General features: G+C 37.7%; 3 protein-coding genes across 6 annotated transcripts in view; 2 read left to right on the top strand and 1 right to left on the bottom strand.

The window, feature by feature from the left end:
- The first annotated feature begins 218 nt into the window (after window positions 1-218).
- Window positions 219-10,264, top strand: LOC136839202 (sialin-like). Of its 2 annotated transcripts, XM_067104934.1 has the most exons (10): window positions 219-1,021; window positions 4,543-4,739; window positions 4,894-4,984; window positions 5,100-5,336; window positions 5,922-6,133; window positions 6,802-6,927; window positions 7,432-7,582; window positions 7,715-7,870; window positions 8,423-8,502; window positions 8,774-10,264. In XM_067104934.1, exons 1-10 carry the CDS (start codon window positions 991-993, stop codon window positions 8,921-8,923), a joined length of 1,431 nt encoding a protein of 476 aa, XP_066961035.1. In that variant the 5' UTR covers window positions 219-990; the 3' UTR covers window positions 8,924-10,264. The 2 variants fall into 2 exon arrangements, with proteins under 2 accessions (XP_066961035.1, XP_066961036.1); XM_067104935.1 differs by lacking the exon at window positions 7,715-7,870 and having other exon boundaries at window positions 845-1,021; window positions 8,774-9,070.
- A 331-nt stretch (window positions 10,265-10,595) lies between these two features.
- On the bottom strand, window positions 10,596-16,452 carry LOC136839203 (sodium/potassium-transporting ATPase subunit beta-like). Its single transcript, XM_067104936.1, has 7 exons — window positions 16,185-16,452; window positions 13,521-13,664; window positions 12,609-12,725; window positions 11,963-12,123; window positions 11,511-11,615; window positions 11,274-11,421; window positions 10,596-11,010 (listed from the first exon to the last, which is right to left on the bottom strand). Exons 1-7 carry the CDS (start codon window positions 16,366-16,368, stop codon window positions 10,913-10,915), a joined length of 957 nt encoding a protein of 318 aa, XP_066961037.1. The 5' UTR covers window positions 16,369-16,452; the 3' UTR covers window positions 10,596-10,912.
- Window positions 16,453-19,624: 3,172 nt separating this feature from the next.
- Window positions 19,625-20,597, top strand: part of LOC136839218 (regulator of microtubule dynamics protein 1-like) — a 32,079-nt gene continuing 31,106 nt past the window's right edge. Inside the window, exon 1 of one of the 3 annotated variants that reach the window (XM_067104958.1) lies at window positions 19,625-19,823. The gene's annotated coding sequence lies outside the window, so the exon portion shown is untranslated. Of the gene's footprint in view, window positions 19,824-19,962; window positions 19,983-20,597 lie in introns of those variants that run through there. The other 2 variants (XM_067104956.1, XM_067104957.1) reach the window with 2 other exon arrangements.

The raw sequence follows: 20,597 nt of genomic DNA, 5'->3' as shown, positions 1-20,597 counted from the left end.
ATTGTAATCTCTGTATATATATTATATATTTTCCCTTTTCCTTATTAAGCGTATATATTCGCATCTAATGTGTACGTGCGTTTGTTGGTATAGGCGTAGGCCTATGCGTTAAGCGCATCCAGCCAATGAGCTTTGACCTCCGCGGGAGGCGGCGCTAACGCAAGTCCTATCAGGTCGTTTTGCGCACATATAAAAGTCAGTCAGTGGACCTATTCGGTGCATTAAGCCATTAACCGTCTACGAGACCTCGGGACCTCATCGAACCGTCTGGCTGTAGTTTGTTGTCCGTTTGTGCGTGTTTGTTTAGACAGGTTTGTGTTTTGTCCCTGAAGAAAACAATCGCTCAGGTTTGCTTTGGAGATCAGTTTTTATCCTCATTCTTTCAAGGGTGGCTGGTCTAGGTTGGGATTTCCCATAGTATTTTTATATAATTACTTTAAAATGATTTTTTCTAAACATAATGTTATTTCTTGGAGATTTCCATATATGTCTAGAAGTAAACACCAGAGGAATGTGTCTAGCAGCCCCATTGTGTGTCTGGCACGAGGCTCCATCCACAAGGGCGTGTGATGACATGGATGTCCAACGTTGCATCTAAGTTCATCAGTTGAGCTCTGATATATCCGGTGGTTTACCCAATCTCAGTTTGAAAAGATTTAATCTTGTTTGTTTTATGGTAAAATTTCACATCACCTCGTCTCATCATGAAGTATTTTGCTGCTTTACACCAATTTCAATAGTTACTGTAGGTCTTGCGAAAAAAAAGGGAGGAGCAGATTCAGTTGAGAATTTTCAAGTTCAAGTTCAGCAATCGTGCTATTTTCCTTCTGAGGTTTGAATTTCCTGAAGTTGTGCCTTGTCGTTTGATAAGGAGGTTTGGTCTTTAGAGTTTGATTGGAGGCGTTTACATAAGTGTACGTGGGTTGCATTGATAGATTTCTGTTGGTACTGGTCACGACGGTAATTTCATCGGTCATCGACGTCTGCAAAATGCCGAACGAAGTCCAGATTCCGCGGCCAAGTAAGTACGATTTGAATCTATTTATAGCGTAGATCACTTGTTTTGGCTTATTTTATTTGCAGTTATTTTTTCGGACGATGAACGTACGTAATATTGGTCTATATTGTTTCTCAAGGTATAAAATGACTGTGCCAAAATGGCAAACTATAGAAGGATTTCATTATTTATATACAGTGATTATTTGGTATGCATCGGAATAAGGCTGAATTTAGGTAGTATATTTTGGGAGGGAAATTCGGCATTCGCGTCTAATATGTTTTGTCTGCTCTTGCAGTCTAGCGTTGCAATGATTTGTGGTTGAGTTTCTCATAGGATGAAAGATATAAATACTTATTTTGGTATTGTTACGATCCACGGTACTATCATGTGATTTGCTACTTCCTGCCTTCGTAGAATGTTGTATCTTGAGCCCCTCTGTCAGTTTCACGATCAATACAAGAATTCACACGACCTCAATCAACGCGCTTTCAATTAACATTTTTAAAACATCATGTAGCAACCGACCCCTTATACGGTCTCTGGTAGCAACAAGCAACTCCAGAGATAAGTGTGCAGCTGGAAGATACAAAATGAACGCTCATGCTAGTGCAATGGTAACGAATGGATGAGTCATGGTTCAAATAATGATATGTGATATCCATAAGGTGTAGAATGTTTTGTCCGAGTCGCATGACGTCACAAAGAGCGGACAGCTGGATGCTTGTCATGGGACTATTAAACTTTCCCATTTTCACTTTTTTTATTTTCTCTTCCTTTCACTAGCCCCCTCCTGATCATTATTTTCATATTCCTTTCCTTCCTTATTTTAAGGTCTTTGCAAATATGCGCGTCAGAATCACAGCAACGAAATTTGTACAGATTGATTACGATACTTGCCTGCAGCATCAGCTTGTCTTATAAGTATACCTTAGTTTAACCAGACCACTGAGCTGATTAACAGCTCTCCTAGAGAGGGCTGGCCCGAAGGATTAGATTTATTTTACGTGGCTAAGAACCAACTGGTTACCTAGCAACGGGACCTACAGCTTATTGTGGAATCCGAACCACATTATAGCGAGAAATGAATTTCTATCACCAGAAATAAATTCTTATTCTTCATTGGCCGGTCGGAGATTCGAACTCGCGGCTAGCAGAGTACTAGATGAGAACGGAACCCACTCGCCCAACGAGGAACTTTTCTTATAGCCTATAGGCTTTCTTTGTTCCTCTAGGGTATTCGATTCTATTAAATTGTGCTTTACTCTAACGAGCCTTGAAAGGAATAGGATTCACGGCTGTTTAATGTCTATTCCCAATAGGAGAATAGGAAATTAGCAGTAATCCAAAACCATGAAAAATAGACTATAACAGATTTTTTCCGCACCTTTCTTCGATAATCCTTTAAACGAGATAAGCCTTCAATTTCCAACTTGGTATAAATATAAATAATCCTGGGGTGTTTTGCGAAGTTAATTCACCCGATAAATCTAATCCTAATTTCAAAATAATTTTACCATATCCCAACAACCACTAAAATAGAAATGTAATTATAATTCCTTTTTGGTCTCCTTACTTGTTTTTTTTTTTTTTGTACCGTCTCTCTCTCTCTCTCTCTCTCTCTCTCTCTCCCTAAAAGGCCTATAGATCGTTTACCTTTCTATAAGATGGCTAGGGTGGGGACAGGAAAAGAATACAGCCTGCCATATCTATTTATCCCTTTTAATCTGACCCTCGATGTTAATCCCTTGTTTATGGCTTTACCTGATATCTGTCATTCACTGTACTTCGTTTTCTAAAGAAACAGCGTTGAGTAAATTTTGGTTGTCCCTATATTAATGAATTTTCTTTCTATGTATGCTTAATGTAACAATAATCATAGTTCTTATAATAATATCATAATGCGTTTATTGCTTTAACACCTCAAATTTGTGAGGGTGGTTCAGCAGAAATAGCTCTTCAAGCCATTTGATTACTATCCGTATCCTACGTTAGCAGTTATTTATTGGTTACGTGATTCGATTTTTCAGTGCCTCTGCAGGTTAAATTCATCATTTAAGAGAAAAAAAATTAACCATTAATTACACGGCCCTCTTGTTTCTGAGAGTGAAGACGCTCTAAGGGCGGTGGTGAGATCTGATCCGCTTTGCCTATCCCTCGGGCTATCCATACTGTTTCTAGTCCACTGGCTGCTTGAGGTGACCACCGTTGTTGTTCTTGATCGAGCTGGCCTTTTAAATGTCTTTGAGGGCCACGTGTCAGCGAAATTGAGGTTTGGCAGCGGCGGTCAAAAATTATGCCATACATCTTTGTTTTTAAGACAATAAAGAAGGAGGTTTGTACGGAAAATGCGTGAAGTCAAATATGTTTTCATTGTTACCTTTAAAATGAAGAACATTTTTTTTTATTTCATTTGAACAGGCTTAAAGCAAAATTTTTAATTATAACAATGAGACGTTTGACACCACAGGAATTTCTTACTCGCCCCACCCTAGCGATCTTAGAAAGGTAAACAAAGTATTAAAGTTTAAAATATTCTTTCTTTCTCTCTCTCTCTCTCTCTCTCCTCTCTCTCTCTGAGAAATCTGTGTAGGTCAGGTGTCCGTATGTATTGTTTTGTTTTGACAACGCCTGCGCCTGTTTACGGAACTGACCTGCAGTCAGTGGCCAAAGAAGATTAAGGCCAACAGTGGAGATTATTTTGAACGCAAATCCTTTTGGGGCACTGATTTGACTCTCTCTCTCTCTCTCTCTCTCTCTCTCTCTCTCTCTCTCTCTCTCTCTCTCTCTCACATTCCAGTGTAACATTGGTAGACTTATCTGATATGCTTGAGCGATCTCACTAATGTATCAGCTAAACTAGACTACGACAATGATTATCTGCTTATTTTCCTTATCTTTCGGGTGGTCATCCCTAACACAACACCACAGTAGAAAATAAGTTCTTGTCAGATAAGACGAATCAAGGTTAGATTATCTCTGTTGAGATTTCACGCTGGTTTACAGGTAGACCTAATAATAAGACACAGTAAACATGGCCACGTGTTCACCTGTTGATGTTTCGGGGACGGCGCGTTCATTTCTGATGATCACCTGGTGGGAAAAGGACTGTTTGTTCATTTATGCGTTCAATGGATGTATAGTAATCAATTTCGTGATCTCATACACACGACCTATAATACTACGTTCATTGTGAACTTCGAATGAAGAAAGCATTTGACGGGAAGGGGGGGTTGAGTTTCAGGCTTACATTTTTGTCATGTCTCTCATGAAGATTACGTTGCTATTATGTTTCTCATTTGTGAAATTGTATATTTCATTTGTATCATGTTCCTCATTCAATATGGAGCGCGAGACTGGACGTTCGTCATTTTAACTTTTACTTAATAGCGAAATCAAGACTTCATTAATTTTGGGTGCCAAAACAGTTCTGTAACAATCCCAAAGAAACATCCTGCTAGGCTAAGTTGACCAAATGGCTCTTGCGCCGGTTAAGGTCCTAAAAACATCAACATTTTGACCTTTTTCTTCTTATCTTTGACCAGGATGGTGGACTCCTCGAATCCGGTACGTCGTGACGGTCCTGGGAATGGTGGGCTGCAGTGTCGACTATCTGGTCAGATACGGTTTGAGCGTCGCTATCGTAGCCATGGTCAACAACAACGACAATGCAACCATGAATGCGGAAGAATCCTGTCCCGTAGTCATTGTGCAAGACCAGAATAATGACACTGACACCTCGGTAAGTCTCTCTCTCTCTCTCTCTCGATAGACGTGTTAGTCAAGAACATATCTTTGATATAACAGCTTGATAAAAGTAAAACAAACTCGGCCAAATCAACAAGTTATCCAAACTTACGGTTTGTGAAGCAAAAATGATCAAATTCTTTCCACAGACTTACGAAGAACATTTCAACTGGAGCGGCTACGAGCAAAGCGTTATCCTCGGAACATTTTTCTGGGGGTATTTTATGACCAAAAGTTCAGGTAATGCAACCCTATTCCCCTTGAAAATCGAATTAATTGCTACTGCAAGATCGTTATAAAACGAGAGTGGCGAAACCAATACACATAGGCTTAACAATTTCCACTAACCTTTCAGGAGGACGTATAAGCGAATTATTCGGAGCGCGGGAAGTTATGGCCGTTTCGTTGTTCAGCTCTGGGATCCTAAGCATGATGTGCCCTTTCATGGCCCACGTCCACCCTTTGGCCCTGGCTGGTGTGAGGTTCTTCATGGGTCTTGTCCAAGGGCCTGCCTTCCCTGCTCTGTACTTCGTCATTGCCAAATGGGCTCCGCCCGACGAACTGGCTACTATGGTTACAGTCGCTTACTCAGGTAGGTTTTTTTAATAACCGGTTTTTGGACTTTTCAATAAGTACTTTAAAAGGCCATAAGTGCAACTCAGTTGATAACAATGGTGTTTCCCAACAAAACACAGTTGTTACCGTTGGTGATTACTAAGTTCAAACTTGGACGATAAACAAAGTAAGTGTGTCAAACGATTTCTAATTGCCTATCGCCTCATTATTGTCCTGAAGTTTTAAATATGAATTCTTGCATATTTTTCTAATTTGATGCTATGTTAAATGACTGCAGTTTATTCATTAGACCTGAAAAGTCCCATACCAAGAAACAGTATATCTGGGAATTTTTTCCCGTATTGTTTCAAGACCTTCACTTTGTCAAAGGAGCAAATGTTTTAGTTGTATCATGTACTTATACACACATGCTTTGAAGGGTTAACAGCTCATTAGCTGACTATGCTTGTGTTTACATCGTGATGGAACTGAACCCATTACAGGGAAAAAAGCTGAATCAAGCCAGCCGTTTTTGTTTTTACCATTTGTAGAAATGACAAAAACTAAATAAATCACTAATTAAACAAGTCGATTAATTATTATCAATCCTCTGTATCCACAGGTATGTCCGTTGGCAGTCTCATAGCCCTCGGAGGATCAGGCTACATAGTCAGCGTGTTGGGTTGGCAATGGGTATTCTACGGTGGGGGAATCTTGGCCATTCTGTGGACGCCCCTTTGGCTGTTCTTCGTGACCAACGACCCTCAGCAGCACCCTTACATCTCGAAATACGAACAGGAGCTTCTGCTGGTCAACGAGTCCATCCAACCTAAGGTAAGACACGAGTTCCCCCCTATAATTTCCACGCTCTTTTAGCAATTGTTTCATAGTGTAACTGCGAGGTTTTCCTCCTGTTACACCATTGTAACCTTTCGCTCTCAATTTTCCTTTCAGCTCTGAATGACCTCATAGGTTCCAGCTCTTGGCCTTCGGCCTAAATTGTATATTCTGTTCATCATACCTCCCACATACCTACATACACAAACACACACGTAATTGTATTTATGCATACAGGTAAGACTGAAGACTTCCTTCCCCGCCCCTCTGGTTTTGGTAACTACCAGTTTACGTTCAAAGTGGGCGCCGTGTTTAGTACCAGCCCCTTGGGGACGAACGTAAAAAGAAAAGCAAAAGACAGCAAATACCATAGAGATAAACAAAAGGCATAAACACAAACAAAATCATAAAAAAAAATGGTGTATATTCTGGTCGGCGACCGGTGGGAACTAGAACGCGGTAGTAGTCTTCAGTTTCACCTGTATAAATAGGATATGACACGTATTTACAAATATATATATATATATATATATATATATATATATATATATATATATATATATATATATATATATATATATATATATATATATATATATATATACATACATATATATATATATACATACAGTGCGACCAAGTGACTCCTTTACGTTTGTTTCTAGCACTCCGTTCCATGGCGGAAACTCATGACATGCTGGAGATATTACCCGAGCATTTTAGGGGAAGTGGCGACATCTTGGCTGGCGAACATCACGACGACAGAAGGACCTACTTTCCTTACAGCTAAGGTAGGCCTGTAGATAGATAGTTCTCCATGTTGTTTTCTGAGCTTTGTTGGTCATTTCATGTTTATAGTTTTCCCACCAGTTTATTTCTTAACTCAGCTTTTAACTGTTGGCCTACATTCTCTCACCGTATTTACAGTCCAATTTTTAACCCAGACTGTCATTGCAGGCCTATATTCTCTTACCGTGTTTACAGTTTATTTCTTAACTCAGTTTGTAACTGCAGGCCTACATTCTTTCACTGTGTTTAGAGTTTATTTTTTTAACCCAGCTTACATTTTCTAAGTGTTTATAGCTTATTTCTTACTTTAACTTGTAACTGTAGGCCTATATTCTCTCAGTGTTCATAGTTGATTTTTTTTATCCCAGTTTGTAGCTGTAAGCCTTCATTCCCTCGTAGTGTTTATAGTTGATCTTTTAACCCAGGCTATAACTGTAGGCCTACACTCTCTCTCCGTGTTTATAGTTTATTTGTAACCCAGCTTTTAACTATGTTCTCTCTAACAGTTTGGAATGAACATGAACCAAGTGAGCAGGGTTTTGACAACGATGCAAATTGGTTCCTGGATCGGCGCCTTCACGTTCGGCAGGATTTCCGACAACCTGAACAAGCACCTGCTATCTAAGCTCAATACCAGAAGGGTTATTCACTGCTCAGGTAAGGCCCGAGAAATGTAGAATGTCCCTGAAGCATTATTTTGTCAGCCATTTGTTATTTTCGTGGCATATTTATATGTTTTGTCGCGATTTCGTGGAACTGTTAAATCGTATCTCACGGCAATGCTTCCAGGTACAGTTCTCATAACAATGGGAACTCTGGGGATTGTACTGAGCGGCTGCAATTCGTTGGCCGTGTCAGCCATGATGGTGATTCTGACAATAGGCAGCTCTTGTTCACTATCGACCTATACCCTCTCTCCTATGGACATCGCCCCTAACTATGCAGGTTAGAAATAAATGTTAAAGTTTCATATAATGTTACACTAACTTGTAGTTATTACACTTACAAGCGTATGTAGCAAAAAACAGTGTCCAATAAAACCTATCGTGGCTATTATAATTACGTACGTATTTGGTAACAAGTGACCAGTAGATTATATATATATATATGTGTGTGTGTATGTATACAGTATATATGCATATATGTATATACATACATACACACACACACACACACACACACACACACACACACATATATATATATATATATATATATATATATATATATATATATATATATATATATATATATATATATATCCAGAGACTTATCCACGATTTATTTTCTTTTTAGGCTAATTATTACAACCTGGATTGCAAATCCCAGTATTGCATTCTTCATTGTACTTTAGATTTCATAAATGATTCCCATTTTCTTTGCTACTGTGTCAAGATGAAATAAAAAAAAACTGATTTTGATAGTACACTGAGACCTCCCTTATCGGCACTGAGATATTTCTAGGCCTATGATAACCAACTCAACTTTTGCTCACAGGTACACTCTCTGGTCTTTTGGGAATTGGAAACATCAGCGGATTTGTAGCACCTGTTGTTACAAATGCATTGATTACACAGGTAAATGGTCTAAATTTATGAAATGTTTATTTTTTTCTGCCCTAATATAGATGTTTTTCCCTCTACTTCATTAAATTTTCATGAGAATTTAAAAGATAAACAAACTTGTGTATTTTGGAGTTAGTTACTGCAAAATGGCTGACGAAAACCATGTAAGATTGTCTATCATTGTCATACATAGGAGGAGCTTCTATCTCGCCTTCTGCCAAGATCCCTCCAATATAGGCCTATGTTCTATCGTATATATTTCACCCATTTTTCATTTTTACAGAGTGGCAGCTGGGCCTCTTCCATTCTCTTAGCAGGTGGCGTCTATCTTGTCTCTGGAATCCTCTACGTTATGCTAACGACCACTGAAATCCAGGACTGGAATTATTACGAAGAAATCCCAAGTTCAGATGTCGAATCAGGTCGATCCTAACTCAGATAGACTGACTCATCCCTTGAATAATTCTAGTTGTATTTATACATCTTGTTCTCTTTCACTACTAGGCTGCAATAATTAGAAACCTTTATTTAATAGGATAGACAGTACAGAGAACTAGAGAACCAATTATCAGCCTAGCTCATCTGACTCTGTTTTTCCCTTTTTTCTTCATAGACCTCCAACTTCATCGATTCACTTTTGCTCTGACGTTTTCATAAAACATATATACCTATTTACATTCAGAATTCGTCAAATGCATTTGACAGTAGTAGTAATAATTCATCAAATCACCTTCATAATTATTAAGAGTCGAATTTTATTCGAATTTATTTTAATACTCGAGAATTTGCAGTTAAAAAAAATTTTTTGATTAATAAATTAATATTTGAAGCAGTCAAGGCGTTACAATAAAAAATACTTTTTAAAATGAAAGAATATCAGACATACAGTAGTTCTTAGCAGAAAATAATTTAGCAATCACTGAAAAAATAAGGATCGAGTTTTTAACAGATTCAGGAAAACTATTATTTCAGAAAAAAAAAATAATCCTGTTTCAGTTCATGATCTTATTACAAATGTTTCATGATTCATTTTCAAACAAGCTTTATCCGAGTCAGCATTCTGTTAGATCTGACATGTGCTGTACATTCTCATAATGAATTTAAACCTTTTATTTTTGTTACTGTTATAAGTATCATTATTACCTGAATCTAATTCTTTGTATAGATACTAACAGAATCTCATGACACCACACTAAACAGAATCTCCATATAACCTTAACATGTCCCATATCTTATAAGTCTAGTGAAAGCTTTCCTTTTATTACGATTGACAAAACAAAAGTAATATACTCATTTATCTTTCATCATATTGTACAGCTGCCAATCTTTCATTGCAATTGCCTTAAAAGTGCGCAGTTGCAAATCTGCTTTCATTATAATTGCAGTACAAAATAAAAAAGTCTTATGACTGCCCTGCAGTCACTTTCATTGCAGTTATTTCCATACAATAGCAACAATTATGCAAGTGGTGTAAGGTATGTCCGCTGTAGCTACCACACCCATGAAAGTTGGTCTATAAAAGCTGGTTTTTGTACAGCTTTTATATCACTGTACTTAATATATACGGGTTTTGTTACATCACTTAACGGGAAAACAATCGTGTGTCGTTTATAATGACCTATTTATGTTTACTTCCTAATCATTCATAATGTACTTTCATCATATGTCACTGTATTTTGCTCCTTTCACGTAATTCGCGATGATTCTCACCATCTTGTTTACTAGTAAGGTTTATGTACTTTTCGCGAATAAATGGCGTAGAAGAAAGTCAAAATGCTGTATTATTATTTTCTGCATAAATTCAGTAGGAATCTAAAACCATCCATCTTTTATTTATTATTAAAGTATTTTTTCCCCGGATAAAACTTCAAAATTGCGCAGAATTCAGAGAAGAATGTAAGTTCCCAAACAAAATTGAACATTGTATACCACAGACTATAGTTTTTGTGCCAGAAGCGTCAACTCTGACTTTCGTTGTATGGTTAAATTTTACCGAGAAACCGCATGACTAGTTATGAGAGAGAGATGGCGGGGCAGGGGGGGGGGCGATATTAGTAATTCTTGGAGTACAACCAACGAATTATGCAGTTAAAAAGAATCACACCATTGGTTAAATGTTTACTTATCATATGATTTACAAAAGTACATTGAACCCCATTTCATACAAAAATTGCAAGAATGACTGGGCGCATATTCACTGAATACAAAAAAAAGCAAACAGACAAACAATATCTACAGTAGGCCTACAAGCATACATTGGAATAGTTCGTCCACAGCCTTTTCTACAAAGAAAGGAACTCGTAGCCAGAAAAGTGTTGGCACCGAAATCGGTAGGGATATCTAGGCCAAAGATGGAGACTTCAACAGGACAGAAATTAAATTACCTGACGTTTAAAACGTTCATAATTGTGACGAGAAAGGGTTAATGTGGATCTTGTTTCACTTTCCAGGTGAACAGAAGAGTTTCTTCTTTGACGTTTTTGGCGTAGGCTTCGCAAGAGACTCTCACCTCGGTCTCAGCTGGAAGTAAATATAGTTTATTAAATACGAGAGTTGAATTTCTTAATAATGTTCATATGTATCTGGAGAAACAGCAAATAGATTGAAGTATGAAAATAAACTGAACTTTCCCTATGATTTTGTCGAAAAAATACAAATTTCATTAGTGTTACACTGATTTCAGACGACAGAACTTGCTAATTAAAGTATATGCATAATACAAGCAATTCACTGAAATGAGAGAGAGAGAGAGAGAGAGAGAGAGAGAGAGACTAATTACATACCAGGAAGATCTTTAATATGCACAGCCACTAGGGGAGACAAGAACCCTTGCTGGTTTACGAAGGGGTAGTAATAAACCGGGAAACCGGCATAAGGAGTGTAGGTAAAGCTCACCCCTTCTTCCTTAGTCTCGCACCATACCCACACCATCTGCAAAAGCCGAGCAAAGAATAGATACGAGTTATTTTCTATCTTGTTTATACAGAAAGCAACGCAAAAATATATGTTTGAATGGTTACCTGAGGCTGTGCTGTGACGTCCATGGTCTCGTTGATGTAGTTCCTGAGTCCCTCTGGGAGGGCATCAGCATTGGCGTTGTAAGGCTTTGGAACCCAATCGAAGACCTGGAATGTATCAGATGTCCTTGTAAGTTAGAAATGACACTCGATAAATGTCTGAAATGTACTTTAAATGCTAATTTCCAACGGCTGTCATACCATAACAGGGCAAATATACTTCACACGGTACTACGGCAATAGGAAGGAAACCAGTGGGATTCTCAGTCTACTGTATGTTATTTTACAGCAAAATGACTTTTTTCAACTTAGGTGAAATTACTGGCGTGTGAAGCAATAAATAAATAAATAAATAAATGACAATGATTCTTGTTTTTAAATATGAGACTACGAAATGCCTAAAAACTAAATAAAGCAGAAAATCAATATAGGGTATAGACCTATCAGTAGCCCACCTTATTCAACTTCAAGATGACCACAGGTGAAGCCGCGCTGTATCCCCAGGTAGTGGCATCCCACGTTGACTGCGAATTTCGTAGAGAGGTTACGTCGAAACCACAGGGAATATTCAATTTCGTTTTGCAGTCTGGAATATTGTCACTACTACCGTCGTAACCTTGAAGTAAAGCGGGAAACATTCTCAGCACGCTTGGGCTTCGATGTCACAAAGAAAAACTGATTCAACTTGAACTGTTTGCTAAGATTTGATTTCAGATGTTACCTTGAATTTGTATCTTTAAACGTAGATAGATATGAAACTACCAAAAGTATGCATAACGTACTTCCATTATATGTTAATGTGGTGTCTGCATGCTTCAAGACATAACAGAGAATTCAGTTGTGAAAATGCAGAGGTCTGTATAAGCTTGAACAAGTCGTAGGTCTAAGAGAAGAAGACTGGATTTGAAAGAAAACTTAAAACTTACTGGCAAGCTTGTCATAGGCCTAAAAGAAGAAAAACAAGATTCTGGATTTGAAAGAAAGCTGAAAATTTATCGGCAAGCAAAATGCTTGTGGAATTCACGTGCGAAACATGGGTCATAGGTCTATGTGAAGAAGGAAAACTTGAAGACTGGGTTTGAAAGAACACTGAAAACTTACCGGCAAGTAGGTTGTTTATGGAGTTCACGTACTCCACATACGAGTCCTCGTTGTTGGGGTCGTACTCCATGAGATGGTACAGGTCAGAAGGCCGATAATCTGGTCGCATCCCCAGACCTGATTTACACAAGAAGAATAATGAAATAGAAGTTTTAGGAATGAAACTACTCTAGTGGAAAATTGTCTATTGCTGAATGATATAGGATAGTATGTATAGAGTTCTTTACAGGTACTTAGTGACTCAGTTATGGCCTTCGTCAAGTGTATTTGAAACAGTGATTATTATTATTTTTATCGTAGACTTTCGTTGTTCAACACAGGAAAAATAAATATATGGGCATAATTTACGATATTTGTAAACATTCAACCTGATAACAAAATAATCAGTTATTCAGCTCTCAAAGGTACGCACAAAACGCACCACGTATATATATATATATATATATATATATATATATATATATATATATATATATATATATATATATATATATATATATATATACATTCACTATAAAATGCCTAATATATATGTTAGGCATTTTATAATGACATTGCTGGTTGTGTGACCTTATTTAAGTGACTGCAATCCACCACGGCTAACCAGCTACCACATACGTAGTCCTAATTCAATATTTAGGCCAACATTCTTAAGACAAAATTTTCAGAAACAGGCCCAAGTCGCTTATCTCGGCCATATTTAACTCAGGACTCCCTAATTTTGCCGAGGCTAGTACCACTTGACCACGAGAATCAGCCTCGCCTCACCAGTGAACGTCCAACGATCGATCCCAGGCGGGAAAAACGACTTGAGCCCGTTTCCTGAACTGAAAAGTTTTTGTGGTTCTGTAGACCTAAGCAAAATGGCGTATGCGTGTGGACTAGAGGTAGTCTCATCTCAGTTTAAATTACCTGGGGCTTTGAGAATGGACTGTCCTCCGTGTGATGTGTACTTAGGGCGATCGTCTTCGAGCGTGTGGTACAGAACAGTCATCATGAAGGCGAAGTAGCCGGCCAGGAAGGCGTAGAAGACGACGTAGAAAGCTGTGATCTTTCCTGCAAAAGGAGGAGTTAGTGTTTACGTCTAAGCGACTAAGCCTAACGACCTGTCGGCACGTTTACCCATAACTTTAAAAGCTGGTAATTATTCCTCTCTCTCTCTCTCTCTCTCTCTCTCTCTCTCTCTCTCTCTCTCTCTCTCTCTCTCTCTCTCCATATATATATATATATATATATATATATATATATATATATATATATATATATATATATATATATATATATATATATATATATATACATACACATATATTTATGTACAGTATATATATATATATATATATATATATATATATATATATATATATATATATATATATATATATATATATATATATATATATATATATATATATATATATATATATATATATATATATATATATATATATATATATATATATAGAGAGAGAGAGAGAGAGAGAGAGAGAGAGAGAGAGAGAGAGAGAGAGAGAGAGAGAGAGGAATAGTTACCAGCTTTTAAAGTTACGGGTAAACGTGCTGACGACAAAGGTCATTACTATATATATATATATATATATATATATATATATATATATATATATATATATATATATATATATATATATATATATATATTGACGTGATCTTGTAAATCAAACACCACCTGAAAACAATGAAAAACGGTTGTAAATCCTGACCGGTTTCTATTTAGCAACAAAGCCGACACCGGTCATGAGTTACAATCGTTTTTCATTATTTTCCAGGGCGTTCAGTATATATATACTATATATATATATATATATATATATATATATATATATATATATATATATATATATATATATATATATAATGTTTTGAATAAACTAGACTTACAACAATACGTTTAATCCTCTTTTATAAATAAGGGTGTGATATATCAGTGTTGCAACACGCGGGCGCTTGATTCAAAATTCTCCCTGTATTATTTGTCGAGTGTATAGACCTATTCTCTCCGGCATTTATTTTCCCCTATACCTTTTTCCGTTTTATTAATTCAATGTTAATCAAATATTTCGTGACAATGAATTGCCATTTTCGAATATTCTGTTATTCAAAAGTCATATTCTATGGAAGCTTGAATTTCAAGTCAGTGGCCCCTGTGGGCTTGTTCCATAGGAATACGGTTCATCTTCGGAATAATACTGTATTCAAATGGGTAATTACTGTTTTATTGAAACGTGGAGACTCATGCGTATCTGCTTTGTGATTTAGTAAGCCTTACAGTGCGTGATTATGTAACGCTTTGTATCTGAAACTCTGTATCTGCCAGTGAGTCAGTGACAGGAAATGACGTCATCTTAATGGACAAAAAGGTCATATCTTTCAGAGAAGCGACAGGAAAGACGAGCGCAGAGTGAACACAGCGAATATGATCACAGAGAAGAGAATATTTGTCAGAATCTTATAGGAAATTGGAAGTAGCAGATCTTTCTTTCAAAAGTATTGAAACAAATTCCTCTTGAAAACCAACGACGTTAAATTAGGTTATACGCCCAAATATGACTGACACAAGAGATCAAGATTATGGAATTATTTAAAGCAATAATCTTTGTCATTAAGAAAACTAAATTTAAGAAACACGCATCATGAAAATGGGTTATTAGTCAACACTGACATTAAAAATTGAAGGGTAACAGTGATGTAAGGATGATAAGAGGTCTCTCTTTGTCCCAAAATTCTCTCTCTCTCTCTCTCTCTCTCTCTCTCTCTCTCTCTCTCTCTCTCTCTCTCTCTCTCTCTCTGAGTGAAAAAGTTTACTGCACTTAAATTATGACGTTATACTGATGACAGAACACATCTGTGATAATTTCTTCAAAGCCATTTAAAGTATTTCCCCCCCAAAAATCAACTTTCTGTGTGTGTGTGTGTGTGTGTATATATGCAAAAGTGAAAGTTATCTGTGCTTAAATTATGATGCCATACTGATGAAAGAACTCATATCTATTTGATACTTTCTTTAAAGTATTGTCCCCTCCAAACCAAACTAACCATCTCTCTCTCTCTCTCTCTTTGTGCGAAAGTTATCTGCGTTCAAATTATAATATACTGATGATAGAAAACATATCTATTTGTCTATTTCTTTAAAACCATATAAATCATTCCCCTCTCCACCCAACTCTCTCTCTCTCTCTCTCTCTCTCTCTCTCTCTCTCTCTCTCTCTCTCTCTCTCTCTCTCTCTCTCTCTCTTGGTGAGAAAACTATAAGCTTTTAAATTATGATGTTATAATGATGATAGAAAACTTATCTATTTGTCTATTTCTATATAGCCTTATAAATTATTCCCCCGCCATCTCTCTCTCTCTCTCTCTCTCTCTCTCTCTCTCTCTCTCTCTCTCTCTCTCTCTCTCAGACGAGAAACACTAAGGCTGCGAGATTTTATCTGATTTGTACTAAATAGACAGCAAGTCTTACACACGTCAATGCATCTATTTTCTTACAGGAAAACCAAAAGAAGATGGAATCACCCCACCAATCACAACTCAGCGTTTAGGCCCTTCAGGAGCACTTACCCCAAGACTGGGCGTTGCGTCCTAGGAATTCCTTAGTTTTCGGATTCCACAAAAACGTCCGCCATTCCACACCTCGGTCGTAAAACGCCGGCGGGGCAGCAGAAGGCTGCGAAGTAGGAGGACGTCTGAGATCGACATCCTTTCCAGAATACTCGGGCATCTTACTGTTCGGAGTTTTCGACATAGTGACGAACTTCTCCAGCCTGAACGGAGATCACCTTCGACTGTCGACTGAGAGAGACCTACAGCAACTGACGGAATGACGGAGGGGATGTTTTATCAAGTAGTCTTGGATTTCCTGTCTCAAAAAGTCACATTAGGCATCTGCGCCACATTTGTGCAAGTTTCAGTGATGGTAATTCTCTGAAGTGAGGGCAACTGTCTTTGTGCGCAAGCGGTTTCTGTACTTGTTTATCCGTAGGCCTAGGGTCATATCTGGTTTTTGGTCGAGATAAGTAGTCATTGTCTTTTGCCAATGAGCAATCGGCTATTTGCTATTGCAGTAGGGAGAGAAATATAAACAGAGATATAACTACCCGCCTGTTGTTTGAAAATAGGCTATCGGATGCTAGTCTAATCTTGTTTAGCTTCCGCTCGAGCCAATAAGAGATATTTTTTTATTATGAAACTCCCACATGCGTTTCTATAAGCATACGTTGACATATCATATGTGTGTGTTGTGCTGCAGGTATTAGTTTTGATTTCGTTTTGTATAATCCTGGTTTCATTATACTTTATTATTTATGATAATTGAAAATTTGATCTTCGTCTGTTGCCTAATAAAGACATTTCTGCAACCATAGACGTGGGTTCTAGGAGCTGAAACACAAAGCCATCGTGTCACAAACATAGCAAGTGGCTCTACTCTGCTCTTCTCTTGCTTATGTTCTTGTAGTCTTACTATTCGCCATTAAAGTGGGGCGTAAACCAGGCATTCTTATTACTCCTTTGTGTGTGTGTATGTGTGGTGAACGCTTGTTTATGACTTTCGTGTGAAAGAGAACGCCTTCGTTTACTATAAACATGTATGAAATAGAAATAAAAATCTCAGATTTCAAGAACACGTAAATATAAATAGACATTCTTCATGTCTTTGACCTTCCAATGTTAAAGGATTTTGGAGATACCATCTAAGAACAAAGAGGCATTTTCCTACTGCGTTGAGCCCAGAAGATGTTGCAATTAAAAAGAAAGACCTCACCGAGATCTGGCTAGTTATTACGCAACGGTAACTAACTACGGTTAGTCATTTCAACAACATGACAAAATCACTTCTACAGAAATTTCTCAAAAGCTCATTTTTTTTTTTTTATTTTACGGATTGCGAAACGTTTTGGTATTAAGTACTTTCACTTCAATAAATGCTTGAGGATGACTGTTATCTGAAACTCACAGAGAAAATAAGCTTGATTTTGTGTCTAATGAAATTAAACAAACGCAGTGTAAGACACAAAGAGAGAGAGAGAGAGAGAGAGAGAGAGAGAGAGAGAGAGAGAGAGATAGCAACATCCACAGTATATTTTTTTGAGAAATGCTAGGTGACAGACAACACAGTTCACAATAAAAGGAATGACGTAGGACGTTCAGCTTTCTGTGAAATTTTCTCTGTCTCTCTCTCTCTCCTGTACTTTTTTTATCATGACCATTTATGCAAATGCCTTATGGATCAACTGTAGCTAGACTTCTCGTTACTGGCTACATGTTTGAGCTTTGTTTTACAAATTTTATGAATGACTTTCAACCCGTAGATTTATTTTGAATATTTCCCCGTAGGAGTGTAGTGCCGTCAGTGCACCTCACGCAGTGCACTGTAGGCATTACTTATGGTTCTCTGCAGCGTCCCTTCGGCCCCCACCTGCAACCTCCTTCATTCCTTTGAGTGGGTGGCCGTTCATATTCTCTTTCTTCCATCTTCCTTTCCACCTCTCCTAACAATTGTTTCATAGTGCAACTGCAATGCTTTCCTCATTATACCTCTAAAGCACATTTTTACTTTCAATTTCCCTTTCAGCGTTGAATGACCTCATAGTCCCCAGCGCTTTGCCTTTTGTCTGAATTTTTTTATTCCATTCCATTTTAAATATCCATCGACATGCTCCCAAGGGCTTATCATACCACATTGCTTATTAAAAATGTTGGAATTTTCGTCTGATCTGCTTTTAAAGTTGCAGTTATACCACGACTTGAAGTCCTGCTACATGATGATTAAAGTTAACTTAGGGTTAATAGGCTGACGTTGCAAAGATTATCAATATAGCTCTGAGATTAATCTTCTATGCTTTTGAGTGGTGTTGCCAAAGGGGCCCCTCTGAAATTCCCCCATTCATGTCTTCCCTGTGCTCTGTCTTTCACGGATCGCCACTCATCTCTACCGCAAAATCACTGGAAGTGGGTGGATGGCTAGGGTTAGTGAGTTTGTGCTTTGTCTCCGCGGATTCAATTGGATATCAACACTTCACTACCACATAGGAGAGTTGGTTTAACATAGAGCACAATAACGACCAGTAACAACTGGATAGATGGTGTGAAAGAGGTATTTGAAACTAAGGGTCTTAATGTTCAGGAAAGATAGAATGAAATATTTTGGGATGAAGTTGCTAGCCTCATGACTTTCCACTTTAGCTGCCGTGAGGACCATAGTTTGCTAACTACCACAAGTAATTATTGCTTATGACAACAGGAACCCATTGGGATTTAAATGAATGTCATAAATCCCTCCATTTAGTCTAGGGATTAAAATTGACCAGCTCCCTTTGTGAACAGGTATGGTGGATACCATACCACAACTTAAAACTTTTTTTTATATACTTTAATTAACTTTCACTTTTCTGCCATTTCCTGTCAGTACAGCGGTTGCTTTACTGTTGCTTTACAAGTTCAGTGCCTTTCTCTCCGTTTCATTATAATGAATTAACATGATTATTATTCTACGTAGAATCTATCCTGTCGATAATCAAATATCTAGAAGCAAGATTACTTCCTGATATCTCTTTGCTTCATCGCTGTCGCTTGCAGATGTCTCTCTTTACCGAATGACGCAATAACTAATTGGCTTTATAAGCAATCAGACATAATAAGTGAATCAGTATCTGTGTTTTATAAAACTTCTAGCAAGAAAGCAAAGCAGACACAGTCGACTGAATATCAATAGTGGTTTAGAAAGTAAATGACTGTGTTTGGTGACCGGGTTCGAAAGTTTTGTTTTTTTTAACTCGACAAAGATGCGTTCTATTATGAATAAGTTACGTTTGGTTACTTCATGGTGGGAGACAATACCTTTGCAAATTGGCTAAAGAAATTGATAAGTATTAAAAAGATATACAGTAACTTGCAAATTTATGGTATACATTCGCTTATTAAGTAAACATAATATAAGAGAATTCTTATTGAAAGGCAGATCAATAGAGTACAATGTTTTGTTCCTTGTTAAACATCACCACTTACTAATGGAATGCGCCCAAGTGCTCCCTTCCAAACACAAGTGAAAATGTTGACATTGATCAGCTGATTTTATATCTCGCACTTGTTCATCGTAACATTTGAAGCTCTTCGTTTAACAAGGAAAGCCACCTTTAATCAGTAATCTCCACGTGTGCGCCCCTTATTATCCAGATCAACAATATAGGTGTCAGAAATAAGGTGAGGAAGTGGGTGTTTTTTTGTACCCACCGAGTTTTGGGCAATTGGGTCTATTAAAGCATTTTGGGGTTGGCACGGTCTAGGCCTAGGCGGGTGAGTGAACTTTGAACTCTTGCTTTCTAGAAGCAGTTCGAGGCCTAGAGCCATTATTTTTATTCAGTAAGTGGTGTATTTTAAGAACTTTAATTACTTATTTTTTTATAGGCAGATTACAGTCGAGTGGTGAATGAACTTTGAACTCTTGCTTTCTAGAAGTGATGTCGAGTCCTAAAGCCTTTATTTCTATATAGTAAATTGTGTATTGTAAGATCTTTTCAGTTTGTAGTAGTCGATTACAGGAGAAAACTGATCAAATCAAACACAGGCCTTACAAAAGTAGCCCTATGTTAAGTAGGATAGGGTAATAGGCGTACTATGATATTTTGAATCGTAGCCCAATACCTGAACCATAGGAGCGCCTACAGTTTAGTTGGCCAAGGCTGTCATGTAGGTTCCGACTAGGAAACTGGCGGACGAATACAAACAAGACAAACTTTTCCTATAGTGCCAGGTCCTGACCTAACCAGATGTAACCAACCTAACCTAACATAGGGCGGCGTGCCCTAACCTGGCCGGGGGGGCGAACCCCCAGAAAGCGTGGGGTCACTGGGTCGCGAGCAGGGTCTGGTCGCGGAACTACTTACCTTGGCAGAGTGGTTGTAGTCCGGGCAGAAGGTGTTCCGCGGCCTGGTCAACTAAACTGTAAACTACCCCATATATTTTTCAGTAAAATTT

Source organism: Macrobrachium rosenbergii, chromosome 6 (genome assembly GCF_040412425.1).
Source record: "Macrobrachium rosenbergii isolate ZJJX-2024 chromosome 6, ASM4041242v1, whole genome shotgun sequence".
In the NCBI taxonomy this organism is placed as follows: Eukaryota; Metazoa; Arthropoda; class Malacostraca; order Decapoda; family Palaemonidae; genus Macrobrachium; species Macrobrachium rosenbergii.
The sequence above is the reverse complement of the archived record's forward strand: the minus strand, read 5'-3'. Positions and strand labels throughout refer to the sequence as shown.

What these genes read in the sequence shown, in the direction of transcription:
- LOC136839202 (XM_067104934.1), top strand. Translation starts at nt 991, where the DNA reads ATGCCGAACGAAGTCCAGATTCCGCGGCCAA. An exon ending in ATAATGACACTGACACCTCG is followed by an intron (nt 4,740 to 4,893) that starts GTAAGTCTCTCT and finishes TTCTTTCCACAG; the next exon opens with ACTTACGAAGAACATTTCAA. An exon ending in AAGGGTTATTCACTGCTCAG is followed by an intron (nt 7,583 to 7,714) that starts GTAAGGCCCGAG and finishes CAATGCTTCCAG; the next exon opens with GTACAGTTCTCATAACAATG.
- LOC136839203 (XM_067104936.1), bottom strand. Translation starts at nt 16,368, where the DNA reads ATGTCGAAAACTCCGAACAGTAAGATGCCCGAGTATTCTGGAAAGGAT. An exon ending in ACGTCACAGCACAGCCTCAG is followed by an intron (nt 11,422 to 11,510) that starts GTAACCATTCAA and finishes CGGCTTTTGCAG; the next exon opens with ATGGTGTGGGTATGGTGCGA. An exon ending in GCATATTAAAGATCTTCCTG is followed by an intron (nt 11,011 to 11,273) that starts GTATGTAATTAG and finishes ATTTACTTCCAG; the next exon opens with CTGAGACCGAGGTGAGAGTC.